The following is a 24,097-nucleotide window of genomic DNA, read 5'->3' as shown; positions in this document are numbered from 1 at the left end:
GATTGCCAGTTCTGTTTGTTTAAGCCTTTCTCCTCCCCAAGAACAGTACAAGCCATTTTCTGCCTTTCGGGGAGCTCTTTTGCAGTTGCCAGAGTGGAATCCAAGAACATCAGCTCACTGGCTCCGGCCAAGGTACAGCCAGTCCAGGACCTGGTAGTTTCCCACTGCAGGCAGTTCTGCAATCCTGCTGGTGCAGGCTGAAGAATTCTGGCTTTCCTTGGAGGCAGGAGCAGAGTATGACTGCAATGTCCCTGGAACCTCCTGTGAGGCTCCAAGCTCCTGATCCAAGGAACAGCCACAAAAACAGGTTTGCCTAGTGGTTTTTTGGTTTTTTTCCCATATGCAGATTTAAGCATACCAGATTTCTTGTTTACTCTCCTGGAGCTTTTTCAGACTGACTGTACAACTTTACTTTGGGAAGGTGGGTGTGCATTACGAGTTGCCAAGCCCCCCGCCCCAAATTCTGGGTGTCACCCGGCTTTTAAGCATCTCACCCAGATTGTTTAGCCCACCCAGATTTGCCTGGATTTCTGCTTTCATTGAAAAAGCTCTAGCCCTCTGCTTTCATTGAAAAAGCTCTAGCCCATTGAAAAAGCTCTAGCCCTTGTAGAAGCAGAGTTATGTAGCAAAATGTGCAGTCACTCTTCTGCTCAAAATTTATTTTCAAGTCAATTTACATAATACGCAAATTAAGCACCTGGATTGGGAAAGCCAGATTTACCCTGAAGTCTTGTGTGATATTTGAGAGAGCACTTCACACTCGATTCGGGTTTCCCCCTCCGTATTGGAACCTAGCCCAATTTATGTCCGGGGTAAAAATAAATAAATTCCTCTTTTTTATTTGATTTCTATACTGCCCTTCCAAAAATGGCTCATCAAAATATCATTTTTGTGTTGAAGTATCTGTTATGCCCCAAACTCACAGTAAAGTATGGTGGTAAACCTGTGATAAAGCCTGCTGTCTGAAAAGCCTCCTGGTGATACTGCTGAGAAGACGACCATTGTGAGGATCATTACTAGCACACAAACACACAACTGTCTCTAGCTTGTGCAGGACTCAGGGCAGTGTGATGTTCCATGATGAATAGGAACACAGGAAGCTGCCATATACTGAGTCAGACCATTGGTCCATCTGGCTCAGTATTGTCTACCCAGACTGGCAGCGGCTTCTCCAAGGTTGCAGGCAGGAATCTCTCTAAGCCCTTATCTTGGAGATGCTGCCAGGGAGGGAACTTGGAACCTTCTGCTCTTCCCAGAGCGGCTCCATCCCCTAATAAGGGGAATATCTCCCAGTGCTCACACATCAAGTCTCCCATTCATATGCAACCAGGGCAGACCTTGCTTAGCTAAGGGGACAAGTCCTGCTTGCTACCACCAGACCAGCTCTTGGCCACGCATGGGCAGCAGAGGCACCATGCAGGTTGCTGCTTGAGACCAGATGGTCTTGGCTTGCTGGCCCCACACCTGGGCTGGAGCACACTGACACCATCTCTCCACCCTCTTCCCCCCACCCGACTCCAAACCTTGACCCCTTGCTCTCATTAATGATTAATTTTAATCTAATAATCTGCTGGAAAGGACTTTGATCCCAACACACACACACACACACACACACACACACACACACACACACACACACACACACACCCTTGGTTGGTTGTGGCTACCAGATCATCTGAGGTCTGCGCTCCTGATGAAGGAACATCGGAAGCTGCCATATACTGAGTCAGACCCTTGGTCTATCTAGCTCAGTGTTGTCTTCACAGACCGGCAGCGGCTTCTCCAAGGTTGCAGGCAGGAGTCTCTCACGGCCCTATCTGGAGATGCTGCCAGGGAGGGAACTTGGGACCTTCTGCATGCATGCAAGCATGCAGGTGCTCTTCCCATAGCAGCCCCCATCCTAAGGGGAATGTCTTACAATGCTCACATGTAGAAAGATAAATATATTTTCGAGCCGAGGCACTGCTCAGCCTGTGAGCCGCACGTCACCATGTAATGAACAAGCGGCAGGTCGTGTGCAGAGTAAAGACAGATGCAAACATCCTTGGTAGATTTTACAGCTATTTCATGTATACAATGGGTTCTCAAACGGGGATCCCCTGGTTGTTGCTAGACTTCAACTCCCAGCATGCCCGGCCCCAATGGCCTTGAAACAGCCTTTGGCCATTGGGGCTGGGGACCATGGGAGTTGGAGTCCAGAGCTGGTCTAAGGGAGGAGAGCTGGTCTTGTGGGAGCAAGCATGACTTGTTCCCTTTGCTAAGCAGGGTCTGCCCTGGTTGCATATGAATGGGAGACTGTCAGATATTCCCCGTAAGGGATGAGGCCGCTCTGGGAAGAGCACCGGCCTGCTTGCATGATGAAGGTTCCCAGTTCCCTCCCTGGCAGCATCTCCAAGACAGGGCTGAGAGAGACTCCTGCCTGCAACCTTGGGGAAACGGCTGCCAGTCTGGGTAGACAATGCTGAGCTAGATAGACCAATGGTCTGACTCAGTATATGGCAGCTTCCTATGTTCCTGTGAGCATCTGGGGACCTCAGTTTGAGAACCCCTTGTAAATTATTTATTCATTCATTCTATTTCTACACCACCTTTCCAAAAATGGCTCATGGCGGTTTACACAGAGAATCAACAAATCACAGAGAATCAACAAATAAATCTTTGTTGACCAGTTTACACAGAGAATCAACAAATAAATCAACAAATAAATACACAGAGAATCAACAAATAAATAAGATCACTCTCTGTACCCAAATGGCTCACAATCTAAAAAGCAACATAAGATAGGACACCAGCAACAGTCACTGGAGGTCCTGTGCTGGGGGTAGATGGGGCCAGTTACTCTCCCCCTGCTCAATAAAGAGAATCACCACGTTAAAAGGTGGCTCTTTGCCAAGCTAGCAGGGGTATATATGAAACAGCTCAGAGAAAAGATGCATAACGTTTGGACCCGGTTTTGGAGATTTGTCCCGCTGAAAGAAACAAAAGTACGTTTCCCTTTGCTATATATGTATATTTTTACACATGCTTCTGTCTCCTCAGAGGAATGCAAAAAAACATTCTGTAGGTTGCAACTTGTCAGCCCAGTCACCACACCTATTTCTCCAAGGACTCTGCCCCAGGAGGGCGTTGCCGTGTGTACAGACAGCTCTTAAAGGCACGGCAGGCAACCTCAGCTCTGCAGCAGTTGCTGAACTTTCAACACCCACCATCCCCAACTGCAGCATTACAGCTGGGGATGCTGGGAGTTGTAGTTCAGCAACGGCTGGGGAGCCAGGCCTGCCTGCCCCTGTCTTAAGGAAATCATCGAAGTGTTGGGATCAGGTGAAGAGGCGAGACGCTGCGTCCCACAAGTTCTCCAAAGTGACAAGACGACGAGCTGATCAAACCTGAGTGTCATGAGCCAGCCCAGCCAGCGGTCCTGGTTTCTCTCCAAGCACCTAGGGGCGGAAGCTGGAGAAGATGTGTGCAATCCCAAGACATTTCACAGCGGATGAATGTCCCAGAGTTAACCGGCTGGGAACCGGGCTGGTGTTCTCGGTCGTCATCGGACACAAAAGAAGAGACAGAGAGCAGCAGCAGCAGCGTTTTATTAACCCGCAGATTCAAAACTACAGGACTGCAATATGAAATTTATAAACTTCCATTCTTTCCCCCAACAAAGGCAGTGACATTTCCCCCTCCTCCCCTGGTCCGAGAGTCAGTTTTCTGCTTAAGGTCTGCTGGGGACAACTCTGAGTGCATTAACACCATCTCTTTCCGACGCCTGTCCTGCTATAAACGAAGTAGCCTTGTTGAAACGCCAAAGTGATACCACGACCAAACGGCCGCTCAGAACACTGAATGCTTAGAAACCAAAAGGTCTCCAAAAAGAGGGGAAGTTGCTTAGTTGATTTTAAAAAAGCAAAACCAAAAAACCCTTTCCCGCGTCCCCATGTATTCAGGCCAGCCAGGAAGCACATAGACACCAGCATCTTATCAGGAGAGCGAACGCTCAGGCCCTGCCAATCCTTTGCAAGGGCCCCTATCTGTCTGCACCCTTCCAAGACAGTAGCAAAACCACCCTGTAAATGGAAACGGGGGGCGGGGGGGGGGAGAAGAGGGGGGGAAGTCCCGCAGAACACTGGGAATCAGAACACCCTGCTCCGATCCTGACCTGGATCTTTGCCGTTCACTCCAGACGCTGCGCCCCGGCACCTTCCAACTCAGAATCCTTACCACCTCTACAGAAAAATGTGCAATTCCAAATGCGGAGAATCAGTGCAATAGAAGACTCAATATAATCTCTCCTTTAATTTCTTTACAGGAAATAGACCTTTATACACACTCGCAACTCCCCAGTGTACTTTCTTATTTACACGGACACAGTAGTACATACATATGTATGTATAGGCGTATATATAAATGTATATATTTATATATATATATATATATATATATATATATATATATATATATATATATATATATATACACACACACACGCACACACACAGATGGTAAGAAAATACAGAGCTTTTCCTATCGCTAAATGCATTCCAAACAGGTCTTTGATCTCGCGATCCGAGGCCCGGCTGGCTGCTGGGACTTTGTCTCCCAGAACATCCTCGCGGACTCCCAGGGGGCTTTTCCGGCCTTTTCCCGAGCAGAGAGGTGGCTTCTGTCCCCCTCGGAGATTGTGCGTGGTCAGGAGTCCAGCTCCAGTGGCTCTTGGTGCGCGCTGGATCGGAGCATCAGTTGCTGTTCGTAGAAAAGGCTCTTTGCATAGTTGATTTCCTGAGAGAGCTTCACGGCGAGGGCCTCGGACTTGACATGGACCTGTGCGAGAGAAAGGGCATTGGCTCAAGCAATGGAACAGGGGCCCATTGTACTCAAAACTACGGGGAGGAGGGCTGGTCTTGCAGTGTCAAGTGGGAATGCTCCCTTCGCTAAGCAGGGCCTGCCCTGGCTTTCATTCAAATGGGAGCCTACATGTGTGAGCACTGTAAAATATTCTCCTGAGGCCCTGGGGGATGTGGCCGGACCTCCGTGGAAAAGCACCTACCTGCTTGCGTGCAGAAGGTTCCAAGGGCCCTCTCTGGCACCATCTCCAGATAGGGCTTGGGGGGAGACTGCCGCCTGCAACCTTGGAGAAGCCGCTGCCGGTCTGTGTAGGCAATACTGACCTAGATGGACCCGGGGCCTGACTCGGTAGAAGGCAGAAGCGGTCCCTCTAAGCTTTTTCATTTCTGTGTGGAATGGGTTTTGTTCTGGGCGGCAGTATCAAGGCACTCTGTGCGCATTAAATTTTTAAATCAGATTTGTTTTATATTTTTAGCTTAATATTTTAATTGTGTCTTTTTTACAATCTTGTTTTTTAAATTTTGCTGTAAACCGCCTTGGGATTTTTTTTTTTTAAATGAAAGGCGGTATATAAATGTAACAATAAAATAAATACATAAATAAATAAACGAGTAAGGTAAGGTGAAGTGTGCCGCCGAGTCGGTGTCGACTCGTGGCACCCACAGAGCCCTGTGCTTGCCTTTGGTACGATACGGGAGAGCTTTCCCATTGCCTCCTCCCGCGTGAGCAGTGTCAGACGATGCCTTTCAGCACCCTCCTATATCGATATAGGTGTTTCCCATAGTCTGGGAAACAGAGCCTGGGAAACATTTCCCATAGTCTGCGAAATAGGCCAGCGGGGATTCGAATCGGTAAAGCTCCCGCTTGCAAGTCAAGTCGTTCCCCCGCTGCCCCACTGGGTGGCTCAACCCCGCAGAGTCCAAGTCGTTAGAACACCGAGATGGTGGAGGCCGTTTCTCATCGGGCTGGGCTTTAACAGACGGTTGGATGTGACCCGTCACAGGATGCTCCTGCGTTGAGTGGTGACTGGAGAAGGTGGCTGGGGGTCGGGGATATGGTTCGGGGAGCCCCTCCCTCTCTAGTAACCACGCTCCTTTAAGTTCCAGTTGGGGTCCCACAGAATCACAGAATGCTAAGCGTTTGGAAGGGACCTTGGAGGCCTTCTCGTCCAGCCCCCCGCCGGCTTACTGCAGGGAATGGCTACAGCAGCGTTCTTCGCTGTAAGGGGAGGAGAGCTGGTCTGGTGGTATCCAGCATGACTTGTCCCCATAGCTAAGCAGGGTCTGCCCTGGTGGCATCTGAATGGGAGACTTGATGTGTGAGCACTGCAAGATTATCCCCCTTAGGGGATGGGGCCGCTCTGGGAAGAACATCTAGGTTCCAAGTTCCCTCCCTGGCAGCATCTCCAAGATGGGGCTGAGAGAGAGTCCTGCCTGCAACCTCAGAGAAGCCACTGCCAGTCTGTGAAGACAATACTGAGCTAGCTAGACCAATGGTCTGACTCAGTATATGGCAGTTTCCTATGTTCCTATGACCCGGGGGACCAATGGCGGCCCCCTTTCAGGCCCGAGCCAAGAAAAAGGAAAGTGAAAGCCACCCCTTTTTTATCCAGCCTTTTGGCCAAGGAGCTGCCCCGTATGCTTTTTACATTTCTAGCTGCGTCTGTTCTGCTTTGATCGAATTGGTTCTCTCTTGCGGTGAACCGCTCTAGGGGCTGAGGAAGATGGGCGGGCGTATAAATAGAAATAAACAAGGAAGTGCAACCACACAGTCATAGATTTCCTGATGGCAATCCTACCCATGTGAGAGGTGGGGAACAGCGCTGTTTAGTCTTTAACTCTTTCCCTCCCCTTCTTTCGTAGCCCAGCACGGCTAAGCCGGGAGCCTGAAAGGAAGGGGCGCCCTTCCTAGACCAGAACCTCGGCTTGTGATGCTTTTGAAAAACGGACGGTTTAAAACAAGGTCTTATAACACAAAACACCTTTAATTTTCTATCTGATATGATAAACGGTCTCGGGGTTTTTTTTAGTGGATGTATTCCCTGTTTTGTTGTTGTGAGATGCCCTGGGGAAAATGTGTTATTGGGTGGCTAATAAAAAAGTTGTATTAATTAATTAATTAATTATTGTTTACACAGTCAGACAGGTGTTATTGACCGGTTTGTTTTATCCAGACATCGAGTCCTTCCCAAGGACCTGGGATGGCTGAATTTGATCATCAATACTGTTGGTTATTATAGATATCGTTGCAGAATATAGGCTGTTCCCAGCAAAGCTGCTTTTTGTAACTGGCTGATGGTGATTTCTGTGGCCCCTGTGGTGTTGAGGTGCTCTTCAAGGTCTTTTGGAACTGCACCCAGGGCACCAATTATCACTGGGATTATTTTGGTCTTTTTCTGCCACAGCCTTTCAATTTCAATTTGTAGATCTTTGCATTTGGTGATTTTTTCTATTTCTTTTTCTTCTATTCTGCTATCCCCTGGTATAGCTATGTTGATTATTTTGACTTGTTTTTCTTTCTTCTTGACTACAGTTATATCTGGTGTATTGTGTGGCAGATGTTTGTCGGGTTGTAGTCAGAAGTCCCATAATAATTTTGCATCTTCATTTTCTACAACCTTTTCAATTATCATCATCATCACTATCATTATTATTATTGATGATGCTACAGGTCTCTTGGAGATCAAGGAAAAAATATTTGAAACAAAAAAACCCCCTTCTTCCTCCAGCCAGAAAGTCAATAGCGGTAGTAGAAGAAGTAGTAGTAATAATAATAATAATGATATAAGTTTCTTGGAAATCAAGGAAGAACTATTTGAAACAAACCCCCCCCCCCCAAGCCAGAAAGTCTTTCAATCAGGGCAAAGAGCCCCCCCCACCGCCCATCTCCTTACCATGGGCTTCTGGTGGGAGGGACCAGGCATGGCCACTCCACTGCTTGAGTTGACCGCCTTCTTCGTCAGCTGCACGTAGACCTTCCCGTGGTCCTTCAAGATAAGGCAATGGAAGAGGTCGTCGTACTTGACCTCCAGGAAGATGGCCTCCCGGTCCACGTAGTCCCCGCTCTTCAGGAAGTAGACGGCTTTGGAAGAAATGAGGACGCAGTAGCTGTCGATGTTCTCCACCGCAATGAAGCTGCAAGACCAGAAGGCGGGTCAGCGTTGGGGCTCGTGCGGTGCCTTCCCCGCGCGGGATTTGGGGCTAGGAGGACCCTGGTCAGTTCTGGGATGCCTTGTGATGATGCATGAAGCAAAGAGCAGAGCAAGAGGAAGGCGGCATGGTCCCAACAAGGCCCAGCTAGAGGGATCTGTCAGGGCTGAAGCATATGGATGGGGCTGTAGCTCAGTGACAAGAGGCCTTGCCTTGCATGCAGAAGGTCATCCAGTCCCTAGCAGCATGTCCAAGGAAGGCGGGGAAAGAGCCCTGCCTGAAACCTTGGAGAGCTGTTGCCAGTCAGCGTAGACAACCGTGAGCTCGGCGGACCAAGGGTCTGACTCAGTAGGCAGCAGTTTCATACACGAATAAGGGTCTACAGCTCACTGGAAGAGCATCTGCCCCTCCTGAAACCTTGGAGAGCTGCTGCCAGTCAGTGTAGTCCAGGGGTTCCTGACCTGTGGTTCTCTAGATGCTGCTGAAGTACAAGCCCCATCGCCCCCCGCTACAATAAATTGCAGCCGGGGATGTTGGGAGTTGTACTTCAGCAACATCCGGAGTACCACAGGTTGGGAACGCCTGCTGTAGACAATGCTGAGGTTCTCCAGCTCCTGTTGGACTACAACTTCTATCATCCCCGGCCACTGTCAACTGTAACAGGGTGTGATAGGAGCTGTAGTCCAACAGCAGTCAAAGAGCCTCAAGTCGGCCATCCCTGGTCTAGTCCATTATTCCATTTTGATCATATCCCCTAGTATGCGTTTGTTCAACACCAGCAACAGCACACAGGAAGCAAACCTGGCACGTGCCCCTTCCTTCCATCCCCTCACAAAAGCCGTGGGAGAATGGTTAGGTGAAGAGGGGATAAGAGGATCAGGGTCACTAAGTTATCTTCACGGCCAAGGATGGATTGGAAGCTAAGGATTCCTGGGCGGCGTTCAAACCTGGCGGGGACTAGAGACAGAAGGGCCTTTTCGGTGGTGGTCCCTCGGCTTTGGAATGCCCTCCTGGAAGAGCTTCGTTATGCTCCCTCCATCAGTGTTTAAAAACAAGAACAATTAAAGACACATCTTTTCAGAGGGGCTTTTAAAAGTTGTATCCACTTGCGTCTATTTGGTAGGTTTTTTAGGTCTTAGCTTTTTACTCGTAACTTCTAATCTGAAACTTTTAAAAAATGTGCAGCTATTAAATGTGGCTTTAGTTTGGTCGTTTAACTTGTTCAATTTTCTTAATTGTTTCTTTTATAGTGTGTCTATTTTAATTAATGTTGTGAGCCACCCGAAGTGGTATTGTGCTGGAGGGGCGGGGCATAAATATTTTAAACCAACCCACAACCTTTACTGACTCATTTTATTGGTGATGTTTTCCCACCCTGGACAAGTAGAATGGACCAACATCTTATACCCCTTTCTCGATCCCGTTCCCCGTTTTGCCTGAACTCTTCTCCTTCGGGTACAGACACCCAGTGTTCTTGTCGTGGGAAACCCGGCACAACGTCGCCTCTCCGACTTTTATCCTGCCATTGTGATTTTTTTGTTGTTGTTGGGAAAAATGATTGAAAAACCAAATCATTTGCAGACTTTCTTCGGAGCTAAATCCATAAAAGAGGTTTTAATACCTCGCTCTACTGTTCTAGCTAAATGTTTCCACATTTCCTCCCCCCCACCCCCAGTTAGACCCACTGTTTCACTTCTGGAAAATGTTGTTGTGTAATTAAATTACTTCCTGATGTAGGGCTGGTGGTGGGGATTTTGAGCGGGAGAGGGAGGGAACCGCAAGTTCTCCAGAAGTTTCATGGCTGCGACTTTGTTCTATGGGACCGCCTTTTGTGGTGTTTTTCAAATTTTGTATTGCAAAAATCCCCAACTGTAGGGCTTTGGGAAAGGTGGAGTTGGGCAGGGGGAAGAGGGAGGGAGAAAGAGAGAAAAAGAGAGAAAGAGAGAGAGTGCGAGCGAGTGCACAATTGTCTTCAGGGGTCACCAGAAGGTCTGGCAGCAGGATCCCGGAGGGAGAGATGTATGTCAGCAAGTGGAAATGAACAGTGATGTGTGACTCAAATCTGGAACACAACTCAGAGCCTCTTGCCTTGGATTTTCCAAAATAAAAATATATACATTAATAAATTAACAAGGCCCCTTGGCGGAGAGGGCTCTGTGTCTAGCTCTCTGTTTCTCTTGTGCTGCAATGTTTCCACCCCATTGAACCAATGTTGCTTTCTTTTTCCGGGGGACCGGAGGGTGGCCACGGGTCGCCCTGGGCAAGTTGCGGCATGGATTTAATTTCCCCGCTCTTAAGCGCTACCGTATGCGGGCGTACTTTGCCCTAGGGCACCTGCTGGCCTCTGAAAGGGTCCCGGCTGGATTTGCTTTGAATGATACACGATGCCCTGCTGTAGGCAACGCATAACTATAATCAGGAGCTGGGTGAAAGGAGAGCAGCAACATAGGAAGCGGCCATATACGGAGTCAGATCCTTGATCCACCCAGCTCAGTACTGTCTACCCAGACTGGCAGCGGCTGCTCCAAGGTTATAGGCAGGGGTCTCTTCCAGCCCTTTTCTGGAGATGCTGCCGGGGAGGGAACTTGGAACCCAGTTGCTCTTCCCAGAGCGGCCCCATCCCTTAAGGGGAATCTCTTCCAGAGCTCACACATGGGAGTCTCCCATTCCAACGCAAACCAGGCGGGACCCTGCTTAGCCAAGGGGACAAGTCATGCTCGCTACCACAAGGCCAGTTATCCAGAAGACCAACACTTTTCTCCACAACTTGATCCAGTCAATGAACTGTATTAAGAGGTGTGGCGGGGGGGGGGGAGGTGTGTTAAGGGAGGGGCTGTATTGGCAGGAGCGAATGCAGGAGAGCAAGTCCACGTCCCAGAGACAACCGTGCAACCACTTCAAGGACCAACTTCTTGGCTAACCCAGGTGGCCTTTCCAATTACGGGCATAACTCAAACCTACCACATCCGGGAGGCCCATCTCTCCTGCCACGACTACGGATATTTATATCCCACGATGGCAATGGGACATCCCTCCTGTATTCTACCACAGACAACCACTAGGCTCTGTGGTCGCCAGGAGTCGACACAGACTTGACGGCACACTTTACCTTTACTTTTTCAGCCCAAGTTCCCAAAGTGGTTTACATAGATATGAATGAATGAATGAATTTCTTACAGCGCTCACACATCAAGTCTCCCATTCATATTCAACCAGGGCAGACCCTGCTTAACTAAGGGGACACGTCACGCTTGCTACCACCTCTCCTCACCTTTCTAACAAGAACAGAGTTCAAGAACAGGGATGATGGGAGTGGTAGTCCAAAAGGGGATGATGGGAGTGGTAGTCCCACGACACCCAGGGGCTCAAGCTTGAGAACCCCTGCCCTAGCAGATGGTGCAGTTAAAAGTGACATGGGATGATGGGAGTTGTAGTCCAAAAGGGGATGGTGGGAGTTGTTGTCCAAAAGGGGATGATGCAACTTCCGGGGACACAAGCTGGAGAGCCCAGTTAAAAGTGATGTAATGTATACCCCGCCACTCAGCCCATCTGCCCCTGTCAGAGACTCTCTTAGATTAAGAGAGGGTGTGAAAGAACATTAAGGGCTGGAATTAGGGTTGTCAACATCCCACTACCCAAATAAGGGGCATGAGGCAGGGAGTACAGGAGAACCTTGTTACTCGCAGGGCTTCTGTTCCTTGACTACTAGCGCAAGCAAGGGAACGGCGAGTAACGAGGTATTAGGGTTATGGGGAAAGAAAACATGAAATAACAGCAAAACAAAACAAAACAAAACAGAACAAAACAAGAACTAAAACTAAACTAAAACTAAACTAAAACTAAACTAAAACTAAACTAAACTAAAACTAAACCTAAACTAAAACTAAACCTAAACAAAACAAAAACTAAAACAGAACTAAACAAAAACAAAAACAAAACAAAACAAAACACAAAACAAAACACACCTTACTGTGGTGTGCTCCGTCAGATCCGTATGTGCCCAGGAATCCCTCCCCCCCATAATGAAATGCCACCCCCCCCCCAACCACAAAAAATCGCAGGAAAAAGTCCATTTTTAAAAACCAGGGAGCATCAAAACAGTTCCCCGAAAACAAAGTGGCCTCCACGGTAACTTCCGACTAGCCTTGCCCTATTCTGGCTTATTAAATCTGGGTGCCTAATTTGCATATTATGTAAATAGGCTTGAAACTAATTTTTGAGCCGAATAGTGACTGCACGTTTTGCTCCATAAATCTGCTTCCACAAGGGCTAGAGCTTAGCTTAAAAAAAAATAAAAAAAAATAAAAAGAAAGCTGGAATCCGGGAGAATCTGGGTGGGCTAAGCCATCTGGGTGAGATGCTTAAAATCTGGGTGAAACCTGGAATTTCGGGGGGGAGGGGCAAGGCAACTCTACTTCTGGCCATCTAGGTACTGTGGATACGTGGGTATTAATCCTCTCATATCCGTGGATACTGAAAATGGGTGTCAATGCGACACCCCACGGATATGCAGAACCGTGAACAGTGGTTCCACAAATAATGAGGTCCTCCGGTGTGCTGGAGTCATTGGGAGTTTGAGTGCTGTAGGTGTTTTTACCACTTTCAACTTAAGTGGCATATATAAGTTACGACTTCGATTGCTTCTCCTCTGCATATTGATATAACCATGGTAAGCCAAACCGGGTGTGAGGTCATTTTGTTTTCTAGAACGAGAAGCGTCGTCCGCCAGTAAAAATCTAGTCGTAATCTAAAAATATCTAGCAGTCATCCTTGGCACGATTTTCACGATCCTGATATCTGGAAAATGCAAAGTTAGCCAATCACTGATGGCAGTTATTGTTTTTGTGAATGCCCCCCATATGGGACAGTTGGTAGGGAGGAAGAAGGGAAAGGAATTGGAGCTCATTAATTATTTCATCATTAGTGAAAAGGACTGGTTTGATCTGAGCCAGAGGTTCTTCCCATTAGCCAGGCCTGTTCAACTTAGGCCCCCCAGCTCTTTCTGGACTACAACTCCCATGATCCCCAGCCACAGTGGCCAATAGCCAGGGATTATGGGAACTGCTGGCCAACATCTGCAGGAGGGCTGAAGTTGAGCAGTCCTGCCATTAGCTGAAAATAAGGGACAAATGGCATCCCATAAGGGACAGGCACTCGAGACACCAATGACCAGGCTCAAAATATCCTACTTCGGACACATTATGTGAAGACCCAGCTCCCTTGAGAAATCCATAATGCTGGGGAAAGGTGGAAGGAAAGAGAAGAAGAGGACGACCAGCAGCAAGGTGGATGGACTCGATGACGACAGCAATGAATGCACCACTGAGAGACCTTAAAGGCCAAGTTGAAGAAGATCATCCTGGAGAGAATCTATGTATGTTGTTGCTGAGAGTCGACACCGACTTGATGGCACTCAATCAATCAATCAATCAATCAATCAAGGGACAGGCAATTTTGGGGCTGAAAGAAGGGAGGTCCCTGCTAATAAGGGGCTGTGGGTAACCCTAGCTGGAATCGAGGCCAAGGAGACGGACTGGGACCTCGGGTGAAGGTCTTTGCATCATTTTTGCCACAGGGAGCGAGGAGCAAGGTCATATGCGGACAGATTTAACGGTGTTGTGGGAGGAGATGAGGCCCCTTTCCCTATCACAAATGTGAATGCTGCCAGCGTGCTGCTAAGCCATGCACGGAAGAAAAGGCGAGAGGGGCTTGTTTTCTGATCTCGCCCACCCAGCCACAGAGCGACACGGCAAAGCCCAGCCAAGGAGTGTGGTACGTACCATTCATCCTGCAGGTTGTCCGTCAGCTTGAAGAGCTGCTCCTGCCCCTCTGCCTGGCCCTCCGAATACTGGGGCAGGAGTCCCTGTGGCCCCCTGCAGCACCGCGGCTTCCGCACTCTCTCCGCCTGGGTCCTGCCAATCACATACGAGATGCCGTTTAGAACAGGGCCTCGGGGAAGGTGGCCAGCTTGGGGGGCACCTAGCTCTGGGGAGGGAAGCGCCCCTGGGGTCTCGGACCCACAGCACAGCACGCCTCAGAGAGGCAAACCCGGGCGCACCGCCCTGGCTTCCAAAGAGACGAGAGGATCCAAATTCTCAGATTCCTGGCCTTGTGTCGGTATTTCGACAAACTGGTTGCTTCCGTTTATTCCATTTCATTTCGATGCCGCCCGTCCCAGAACGGCTCAGGGTGGTTTGTATTGCATCACCAGTTCAGCCCAGAGCTGGTCTTGTGGTAGCAAGCATGAATGGCCCCCTTTGCTAAGCAGGGTCCACCCTGGTTTGCATTTAAATGGGAGACCACACGTGCGAGCACTGGAAGGAACTCCCCATAGCGGATGGGGCCGCTCTGGGGAGATCATCTGCATGCTTACATGCAGAAGGTTCCAGGTTCCCTCCCTGGCAGCATCTCCGAGACAGGGCTGAGAGAGATTCCTCTCTCTGCCTGCAACCTTGGAGAAGCCGCTGCCAGTCCGTGTAGACAATCCTGAGCTAGATGGACCAATGGTCTGACTCAGTAGATGGCAGCTTCTTATGTTCCTATGTCAATTCAAACTTTAACTAACATAAGAACATAAAATAGAAGCAGCTAAAATATTAACACAAAACTCATTTTTAAAACAATTTAAGTCTAGGGCTTTAATCTAGGGCTTTACATTTAAACTTAATTTAATCTAGGGGTTTAACCTAGGGGTCTGCAGATGATGGTGGCTTACAATGTCCATCATCCCCTGCTACAAGGGGTGATGGGATCTGGAGTCCAACACTTGGTTATCCAAGGTGGGGAATTCCTGTTTTAACTTCCGTTGTGAGCTACCTTTTGAAGTGAGCATGTCTCTGCGTGTGTATCCATCCTATACTGGCTGATGGTGATCAGGTACAAAGTCAACCCTCCATGGTCACGTATGACCCATATGGAAGTCCATGCCATGCTCTGAGAATCACATGGGTTTGTCACAGAAAGCGAAAGGGGAAAAAAAAAAAGAGGCGTCCAACTCCAGCAGGATGCACAGCGCATTGCTGCCAGGGAGGGAACTTGGGACCTTCTGCTCTTCCCAGAGCGGCTCCATCCCCTGAGGGGAATCTCTTACAATGCTTTCACATGAAGCCTCCCATTCAAATGCAAACCAGGGCAGACCCTGCTTAGCAAAGGGGACAAGTCATTCCTGCTACCACAAGACCAGGCTTCTTCCTTCCCTGGACATCGTTTCGAGTTCTGCCTGGGGGGAGTTCTTCGACGTCCCTCCCCCCTCTGTCCCCCACCACCAACGCTGGCCTGTCCGCCCCTAGTCGTTTCCCCGAAACGTACAGCTGTGCCGGCCGCGCCCTTCGTGTTTCGTTGCCCCCCCTTCTCCCCCCTCCTCCAGACAGAACGGCTGCTGTTGCCTGTTTGATCTGCAGAAATGGGACAATCCCTGCCCCGAGTTTTTCTGCTCCAGACTGACTGGCTTCTTGCAGATGTTCTCCCCAGAGGGTCTTTTCCTCCCCCGTACGCCGCAACCCCCTCGCTTCGGCAACACAAGTTCTGGCTATGAAGTGCAGCTCCCCCCCCCCACTCCCCGCCCACTAATCCATCCAGCCTTCTCCTCTCTCCTTTTGGCCTCTTCTCCGAAACGACGGCGATACGGGCACATCTCCCTCCGAATCACCCCCCTCTCTTAACAACAAGGCCAAACGAACCAAGCAACGGCCCGATCCAAATTCTGCAGCCACAGCCAAATTTGGAACGTGAGCCCTGCTGAAATCAGAGCTTCTCCTTCTCTGTCTGTTCTCAGGAAGACTCTCGAGACTCACCTGTCCTCGCCCTCAAGACTCACCTGTCCTCGCCGGCTTTTAACTAGAGCTAATTTTATTAACTGATTTATCTATCAATCATATTTTCGTACCGCCTGTTATGTAAATCTCTAGGCAGTGTACAGATGCCAACATTAAAATCACAGGTTAGAATACACAAAAAAACAATAAAAACAATGGAAGACCAATTATTAAAATTATTAAAATTCTAAAATTAAAATGATAAACTTTAATAATTTGTTGTAATAATTGTTTCATGCTACTGTTTTTTTTTTTAAACTGTGTTTCTGCTTTATGCTACTGTTTTTATTGTTCCGTATATTTTAATCTGCGTTGATTTTTAAATATTGTTTTAAATTCTGCACACCACCTAGAGATGGACACATCAGGCGGTATAAAAATAGGAGGGGGGAAAAAAATCTGCAACCTGATTAAATGGCGCAAGGCACACCTGTGTTCTTGTCTTGTATGGTTTGTCCCACAGTTTTATTCCTTTGCATAATAATATGTCTGGTGTCAAGGGGCTAAACAAAATGGTACCGTATTCTTAGGCAGAAACGTCGCACTGAGGGAAAACAGCTGAATTTAAAAAACCAACACCACACACACACACACACACACACACACACACACACACACACACACACCAGAAATGCTGCATTGCCGCAGCTAAACCAAGTAAATATGACCATCCACACCCACCCTGTCTGGGGCACAGCTTCTAAGAGCCAGAGCGGTGTAGTGGTTAGAGTGCTGGACTAGGACTGGGAAGACCCGAGTTCAAATCTCCATTCAGCCATGAGACTTGCTGGGTGACTCTGGGCCAGGCACTTCTCTCTCAGCCTAACCTACCTCACAAGGTTGTTGTGAGGATAAATATGCACCACTCTGTACACTTGAAGCAAGGGCAGGAAATAAATGTTAAAAAAACCCAAATAACCAACCAAACTTTTCTACGGTTTTCTCTGCAGCGGCTGCTTTTTAGGGGATGGATCCAACCCATACACGTCTCCCAGTGAAGGCCTAACCCCCAAGCCCCAAGCTGTGCATTTCCATGGCAGAAGTCTTAGGAACATAGGAAGCTGCCATATACTGAGTCAGACCATCTAGCTCAGGATTGTCTACCCGGACCGGCAGCGGCTTCTGCAAGGTTGCAGGCAGGAGTCTCTCTCAGTCTTAACTTGGGGTTGCCAGGGAGGGAACTTGGGACCTTTTGCATCCAAGCAGGCAGGTGCTCTTCCCAGAGTGGATCTATCCCCCGCAAGGGGAATATCTTGCAGGGCTCTACCTAACAGAAATACGATCCCCCAGAGCACATGGTTTCTGCCCCAAGGAAAACATTCTGGGGAGGGATGGGATGGGATAAGGAGGGGGAACCGCCACTCCGGCCACATGTGGCTGGAAAAGGGGTGGGAAAACCTGGCGGCTGTTGAACTACAACTCCCATCACCCCTGGCCGCAACTGTGGCTGGGGATGATGGCTGTTGTAGTTGAACGGCTGGAGGGCCAAGTTTGCCCACCTCTGCTCTAAGAAGTCTGCGCAAGGAACAAACATAGCTTGGAGCTCAGAGGGACCCAAATGGCATCCGGGCAACTTCATCTTTCTTGTGGCAGTTCAGATTCTGGGCTTGCAACGTCTTCGTCAAATCCGGTCTTTTTGCTCTCCTCAACCAGCAGAAAACCACCGTCATTTTGCAAAGCAAGCAGGTTACTCTTTAGGAAACCAGGCGGGCTACGGTTCAAGGTCCGGCTTTCTGAAGCTGGGGGAGGAATCCGCGGAGCTCAAGGGCCCAAAGGCCTGACTCTGCCTATGTTTTTGGTAGGAATCTGACACAGCTTGGTGACGTTTTGCCTACAGAAGGCCCCAGCTTCACTCCCTGGCAGCATCTCCAGGTAGGAGAGACTCCTGCCTGAAACCCGAGAGAGAGCTGCTGCCAGTCAGAGTAGACAATACTGAGCTAGATGAACCAGTGGTCTGACTCCACTTGGCAGCTTCATCAAAGCATCCATAGCTCAGCGGCAGAGTATCTGCTTTGCATGCAGAAGGTCCCAGGTCCACTCCCTGGCAGCATCCCCAGGTAGAGACTCTTGTCTGAAACTCGAGAGAGAGAGCTGCTGCCAGTCCGAGCAGACAATACTGCGCTCGATGGACCAAGGGCCTGACTCAGTAGAAGGCAGCTTCCTGTGTGCCATGCCCATCCTCAGGCGGGTGGTGGGGAGAACTGCAGGGGATCATGTGTGTCTCAAGGGACTGTTGCTGGTGTCTATCTTGTGTTTCTTTTTAGATTGTGAGCCTTTGAGGGATAGGGATCCATCTTATTTATTTATTACTTCTCTGTGTAAACCACCCTGAGCCATTTTTGGAAGGGCGATATAGAAATTGAATTAAAATCATCATCATCATCATCATCATGATGGTCCCAAGCAGGTGCCGAGGACACCTCCCTTCTAAAAGGAAGCCCCCCCCCCAAGAGAGGAGAGCGGGTCTTGTGGCAGCAAGCATGACTTGTCCCCATAGCTAAGCAGGGTCTGCCCTGGTTGCATATGAATGGGAGACTTGAAGTGTGAGCACTGTAAGATATTTCCCTGAGGGGATGGAGCTGCTCTGGGAAGGGCAGAAAGTTCCAACTTCCCCCCCTGGCAGCATCTCCAAGATAGGGCTGAGAGAGATGCCTGCCTGCAACCTTGGAGAAGCCACTGCCAGTCTGTGAAGATGATACTGAGCTAGATAGACCAAGGGTCTGACTCAGTATATGGCAGCTTCCTATGTTCCACTTTTCGCTCTCTTGTTCCAGGATGCTCGGGCTGGCCAATAAAAGCATCTCATCTTGATGCTCAGGAGGAGGTCAGCTGCCTTCTCAGCGATGTCCTGCTGATGTTAACACGCACGGCATTAATTGGAGACCAAAGCCAGCTTTTGGCAAATCGGAGTGTTTGGTCTGGAAGAGCAAGCCGCATTCCACACTCCTGGACGGTCCCCCCCTGGCCCGCTTCAATTCACCAGCCGCACGGCTGTCTCCAGTTACGTCCGGCAAATAACGAGCCGCGCTGACGAGACGCAAAGCAGGCGCTGAAGGCGGGACGGAGGGTGCCGCGCCCACATCTGTGCCACATTCAGCTCCACTCAGCGCTCCACACAATGGCTGATTTGCTCTTAATCGGCACACAAAAGGCAAGACCAGGGCGGAATGGCCCCCTGGCCGCCCATCGCAGCGGGGAAGAGGGCTGCTGAATGCAGGGTGAGGACACAGGCCCAGAACAGCGGCCTCGCCAGGGGGACCGAGCTGCCGGCCACACAGAGCGCCACTGTTCAGACCAAGACTGGCACTTCGGCGGCTTGGCTCCAAGAAACAGGGCCGGATCAAAGGTGGGCCCGTCGCCGGACTCCCGGAAGCACACCGGCTATTAAAACAAGCCAGAGACACCCCGGGAACGTTCCCGAATCTCAGAACCCTGTATCGTGCCGTCCGATGCATTTCTGCCACGGCGAATCGTAGCGTCCGGCGCATTTGTGCTGTGTAAAGTATCAGAAGTCGATGGTCTGAGCGAGGGCTGCACAACCTAGGCCCGCCGGCTACTGCAGGGACTACAACTCCCACCATCCCCAGCCACAGGGGCCACGGGACAAGGATGATGGGAGTTGTAGGCTAAGATCTGCAGGCGGGCCGAAGGCGGGGGCAGAGGGGGGTCAGGTGAAAGGAGTCCAGTGAGGAGGATGGAGAGAAGAGGGTCTGCTCCGTCTTTGCTGCTGGTCTCTGCCCAGAATTGGTCTTTCTTGCCCTCTTTTCCTATATGCAGCTGCTTTCTGAGTCAGACCCTTGGTCCATCCAGCTCAATGAACTGACTGGCAGCAGCCCTCCAGGGTTTCGGGGAGGACTCTTTCCCAGCCCTATCTGGAGATGCTGCCGCCTATTACAATCTTCTGGAGAGGTCCAGTTCTGGTTGCCGCCGGCTCATTTGGTGGTTGACTCGGGATGGGGCTTTCTCTGTGGCTGCCCCGGGGCTTTGGAACCAGCTCCCTGATTAAATAAGAGCATCTCCTTCTCTGTTTGCTTTCAGGAAAACTCTCAAGACGCACCTGTTTCCGCAGGCTTGCAACTGAAACCAATTTTAAACCATTTAGTTGGCTTTTATCGGACTGTTTGTACGGTGTTTTGTAAAATTTTAAACTATTTTTACTCCGTTTTATATTGGGTTCTAAACTATGTACACCACCTAGAGATGTACAAATCAGGTATAAAAACACAAATACGAATAAATATAAAAATAAATACGAATACGACCACGACAAATAAACAAACAAATAAATGAATGACACATCTGGAGGAAGGGACAGGAATAGCTCTCGTTCCAGATGCCCAGATTCAAGAACAAAAAGCCCAGCCCGAAAAAGCCAAGAAGTCAGACCTCTCGGTTCCTAGCGCTTTGCCCAGCCATCAGGATGGGCGTCTCTTTGTTGGTCTCCTTGCTTTCAAGCCTTCAGTGATCCAGCCTCACATCATCTCTCCTGTTTCTGTATCTCAGGGTGGGTAGAAAAATGTATCTTTATCTCCTCCCTTCCCCAAAGGAAAGCCGAGATCTTAAGGAATTCCCGGCTAGCTGCAATATATATATAGTCATTCCTCGCCAACTGCTAGGGTTCCGTTCTGGCAAAACCTCGCCACCGGCAAATTCGCAGTTGATGAGGCTTTAAAACCTAGGAGAAACGGGGTTAGGGAAACCACAACCGCAAAAGGACCTAAAATAAAGCAAAAATTACAATTGGGGGGGGGGGGGGGCTGAGAAATCACAAAAAACCTTGTAATATCGCCAAGAGTTGCCAAGAGGAATGAGCAGATCGCACCTCTGAACCAGTGGTCCCTCTAATTCTTTTCCAACTGTGTGCGGAATGAGTTTTGTTCTGGGTGGCAGGATCAAAGCAGTGTGTGTGCACCTGCATGCAGAGTGGGGCCTTTCTCATTCAACCTGAGTGGGATCTCAAATGAACTGAGCGGACATCCAAAAACTTGCGAGCGCCTTAGAGGGAACAGTGCTCTGAACCCCCTCACAAATCACCAAAAACCCCACCCCAATCACAGATACTTGGGTCATTGTTGGCAGGATCTGTCACCATACTGTATGCTATACACATATATTGAAAACCGTGATTGGCAAAGGATGACTGTATATGCAGAAGCACCAGCAAAGCTGCCCAGAACGGCGTGCACATTTTCGGTGCTCCTATAAACGTCTCAGGTTTTTATCAGTCATGGCCCGTTTTTCTGTGGTCTTCAAGGAAACAAGCACATCTCGAGTGACAAATAGAGACCAAAGAGGTTCGATGTCAGGGCTGGGCAAACCTGGCCCTCCAGATGTGGCAGGACTACAATTCCCATTATCCCATGGCGATGCGAGTGGCAGTTCAGCCACATCGGCAGGGCTACCATTGTCCAGCCTCGGCTATGCACCAAATAGGCAATGATTCTTTTGTCCTTGCCAGGAAAGAGAAAAAGAAAAAATGAGAGAGAGAGAGACATCTGTAGAAAGATTTGCACAAAGAAAACCTGTCTTCCTGGCGCGGAACCTGTAAGAACCTGTTATCTGTTCAAGAGGAAAAGGCTGTTTTGCAAGGAGAGAGGAAGCAGTCTTCCGGAGGGGAAACCCAGAATGATATTTTTGACCCTTCGCCACCGTGTGCGGCTTCACCTTTCGCTGACTCCACTTTCACCTTCTAGACCAGGCAAAGCAGCCCACGAGAACTCAGCCTTTTCCCCAAGAGCTCTGTGAAGATTTGCAGCGCATTCTCAGGGGTGAGCTAACGGCCATCTGCACATGCTCCAGAAGCTCTTGTTTTTAAAAACACCACCTTACACTCAAAGGGCTGAGCTGTGGCATTAAATAAAGATACTTTGGGGAGGACTGAAGAGCCCCCTTCAGATGTTATGAGCACCCCGGGCACTCTTGATTACAGAGGGGAAAAGTTGATTACAGTGGGGACCGCAGAAGCCCCACTTCTTCTGTCAGTCACCCCCAATCGTGGTCATGGTGCCGTTTGCCTGAAGGGGCAGCACCTTAAGCGGGATCACGGTGAATCTGTGAGCTGCAAACTGGATCAGATAAGGTTGAGAGAGACTCCTGCCTGCAACCTTGGGGACGCTGCCAGTCTGTGAAGACCACAGTGCGCTAGATGGACCAACAGTTGGACTTAGTAGGAGGCAGTTTCCTATGGTCCTTAATGGAGAATGGATGACTTTTGATGGCTGGTGGCTACTACGTGCATTCTACGGGCTTGGAGTTGGAAATGAACAGTTTGGTGGGTGAAGTGAGGCCTAGGGCCTCACAGAGGCCATTTGGGCATGCACGGTGGCCATTTTGGTTTTGGCAGCCATTTAAAAAAACAATTTAATTTTGAAAAATGGCGCCCCCCTTCAAGTGGTGCCCGGGGCATGTGCCCTGCCTGCCCTACACTAGATACACCCCTGGCCAGAAGCCTCTAGCACTCGACAGCTAGGACAAATACTCATCTACCGCTTTTTAACAAAAGTTCCCAAAGCGGTTTACATCGATATAAATAAAATGGCTCCCTGTCCCCAAAGGGCTGACGATCTAAAAAAGAAACAAAAACATAGCAGCCCTGCTGGATTAGGCCCAAGGCTTCTAATCCAGCACTCTGTTTCCCACAGTGGCCCACCAGATGCCTCCAAGAAGCCCACAGGCAAGAGAGTGAGAACATGTCCTCTCTCCTGCTGTTGCTCCCCTGCAACTGGGATTGAGAGGCATCGTGTCTCTCTGGAGGTGGCCTATAGCCACCAGACTAGTAGCCACTGATAGACCCATCCTCCATGAATTATCTAAACCCCACTTAAAGCTATCCAGGTTGTTGGCTGTCAGCACATCTTGTGGCAGAGAATTCCGCAAGTTGATTATGTGTCGTGTGAAAAAGTCCCTCCTTTTGTTCCTCCCAAATTTCCTGGCAATCAATTTCATGGGATGACTCCTGATTCTAGTGTAATGTGAGAGGGAGAGAAATTTCTCTCTATCCACTTTCTCTACACCATGCATGACCTTATAGACTTCAGTCATGTCTCCCCTCAGTTGTCTTTGTTCTAAAGTAAAGAGCCCCAGATGCCATAGCCTTGCCTCGTAAGGAAGGTGCTCTAGGCTCGTGATCATCTTGGTTGCCCTCTTCTGCACCTTCTCCAGTTCTACAATGTCCTTCTTAAGATATGCTGACCAGAACTGTACACAGTACTCCAAATGAGGCTGCACCATAGATTTGTATAAGGGCGTTATAATATTAGCATAAGTTAGACATCAGCAACAGCCACTGGAGAGATGCTGTGCTGGGGACGGATCGGGCCAGTTGCTCCCCGTCCCTGCACAAGAAAAAGAATCACCACTTTAAAAAGGCACCTCTTGGGGAGAATCTTCTTGCAAAGAAAGCAGATTTCATGCCCTCGGCAGCCCCAGAACTGACGAATGTTTGAGGAAGTGCGGCACCGTGAAGCAGCTGGAAAAGGCGGGAGGGGGCACTTTTGTGGCACAATGATAAAAGGGATCAGGGACAGAGTGAGATCAAGGCTAAAGAACACCCGGCAGTACCAGACTCAGAGTCTGCCCTGTGTGCACGCAGGCCGGTCACGCGGAAAATGTCAATATTGTTTCCTTCTCCGTGTGTAAATATCCGCCCCCCACTGGAGAAATCAGGTTGGAAAAGATGAAGCAATGTTTGCTGTGCAGTGCGACACGGTTCCACTCTGCCGTTCTCAACTTCACCTCCAAAGGTCACCTCCCCACAATAAACTGCAAAAAGGATCTCTTGAACAACCCCTACAGAAAAGAGCCCTCTGGAGCCGTTACAGACAGGGACGTTACCCCGAATCTCCTCCGGAAGAGAGCGTGTGCATTCACACACTGGCCAAACATACCCCGAAGTCCCTTCGAGATCCTTGGGCCCACTCCACACACAAATCGGGCTTTGTCTTGCGAATTCTAGCTTATCTTGGTGTATTCCTGGGTTTTCAAAATGCTGGCTTTAAGGGAGTTTTTTCTGAACACGCCAGAGCAAATAAGGAGAGGCATCGATGTAGAATAGTGACCGAATGGCACAGCGGGAAAATGACTTGTTTAGCGAGCAAGACGTTGCTGCTTCGAATCCCCACTGGCATGTTTCCCAGACTATGGGAAACACCCATATGGGGCAGCAGTGTTATAGGAAGATGCTGAAAGGCATCATCTCATACTGCGTGGGAGGAGGCAATGGTCAACCCCTCCTGCATTCTACGAAAGAAAACCACAGGGCTCTGCGGGCGCCAGGAATCAATACCGACTCAACAG

General features: G+C 49.4%; 1 protein-coding gene across 4 annotated transcripts in view; it reads right to left on the bottom strand.

Annotated features, from left to right (window-relative positions):
- Positions 1-3,570: 3,570 nt before the first annotated feature.
- VPS13D (vacuolar protein sorting 13 homolog D) overlaps positions 3,571-24,097 on the bottom strand; it is a 171,515-nt gene continuing 150,988 nt past the window's right edge. For 3 of the 4 annotated variants that reach the window (XM_053280941.1, XM_053280944.1, XM_053280943.1), the window contains 3 exons: positions 13,769-13,900; positions 7,733-7,973; positions 3,571-4,815 (listed from right to left, as the gene is read on the bottom strand). In XM_053280941.1, the coding sequence (XP_053136916.1) occupies positions 4,684-4,815; positions 7,733-7,973; positions 13,769-13,900 (505 nt within the window). In that variant the 3' untranslated portion in view covers positions 3,571-4,683. The remainder of the gene's footprint in view (positions 4,816-7,732; positions 7,974-13,768; positions 13,901-24,097) is intronic. The other variant, XM_053280945.1, reaches the window with a different exon arrangement.

The sequence above is a fragment of the Hemicordylus capensis genome, chromosome 16, assembly GCF_027244095.1.
Source record: "Hemicordylus capensis ecotype Gifberg chromosome 16, rHemCap1.1.pri, whole genome shotgun sequence".
In the NCBI taxonomy this organism is placed as follows: domain Eukaryota; kingdom Metazoa; phylum Chordata; class Lepidosauria; order Squamata; family Cordylidae; genus Hemicordylus; species Hemicordylus capensis.
This window is presented reverse-complemented; position numbering and strand designations above follow the sequence as displayed.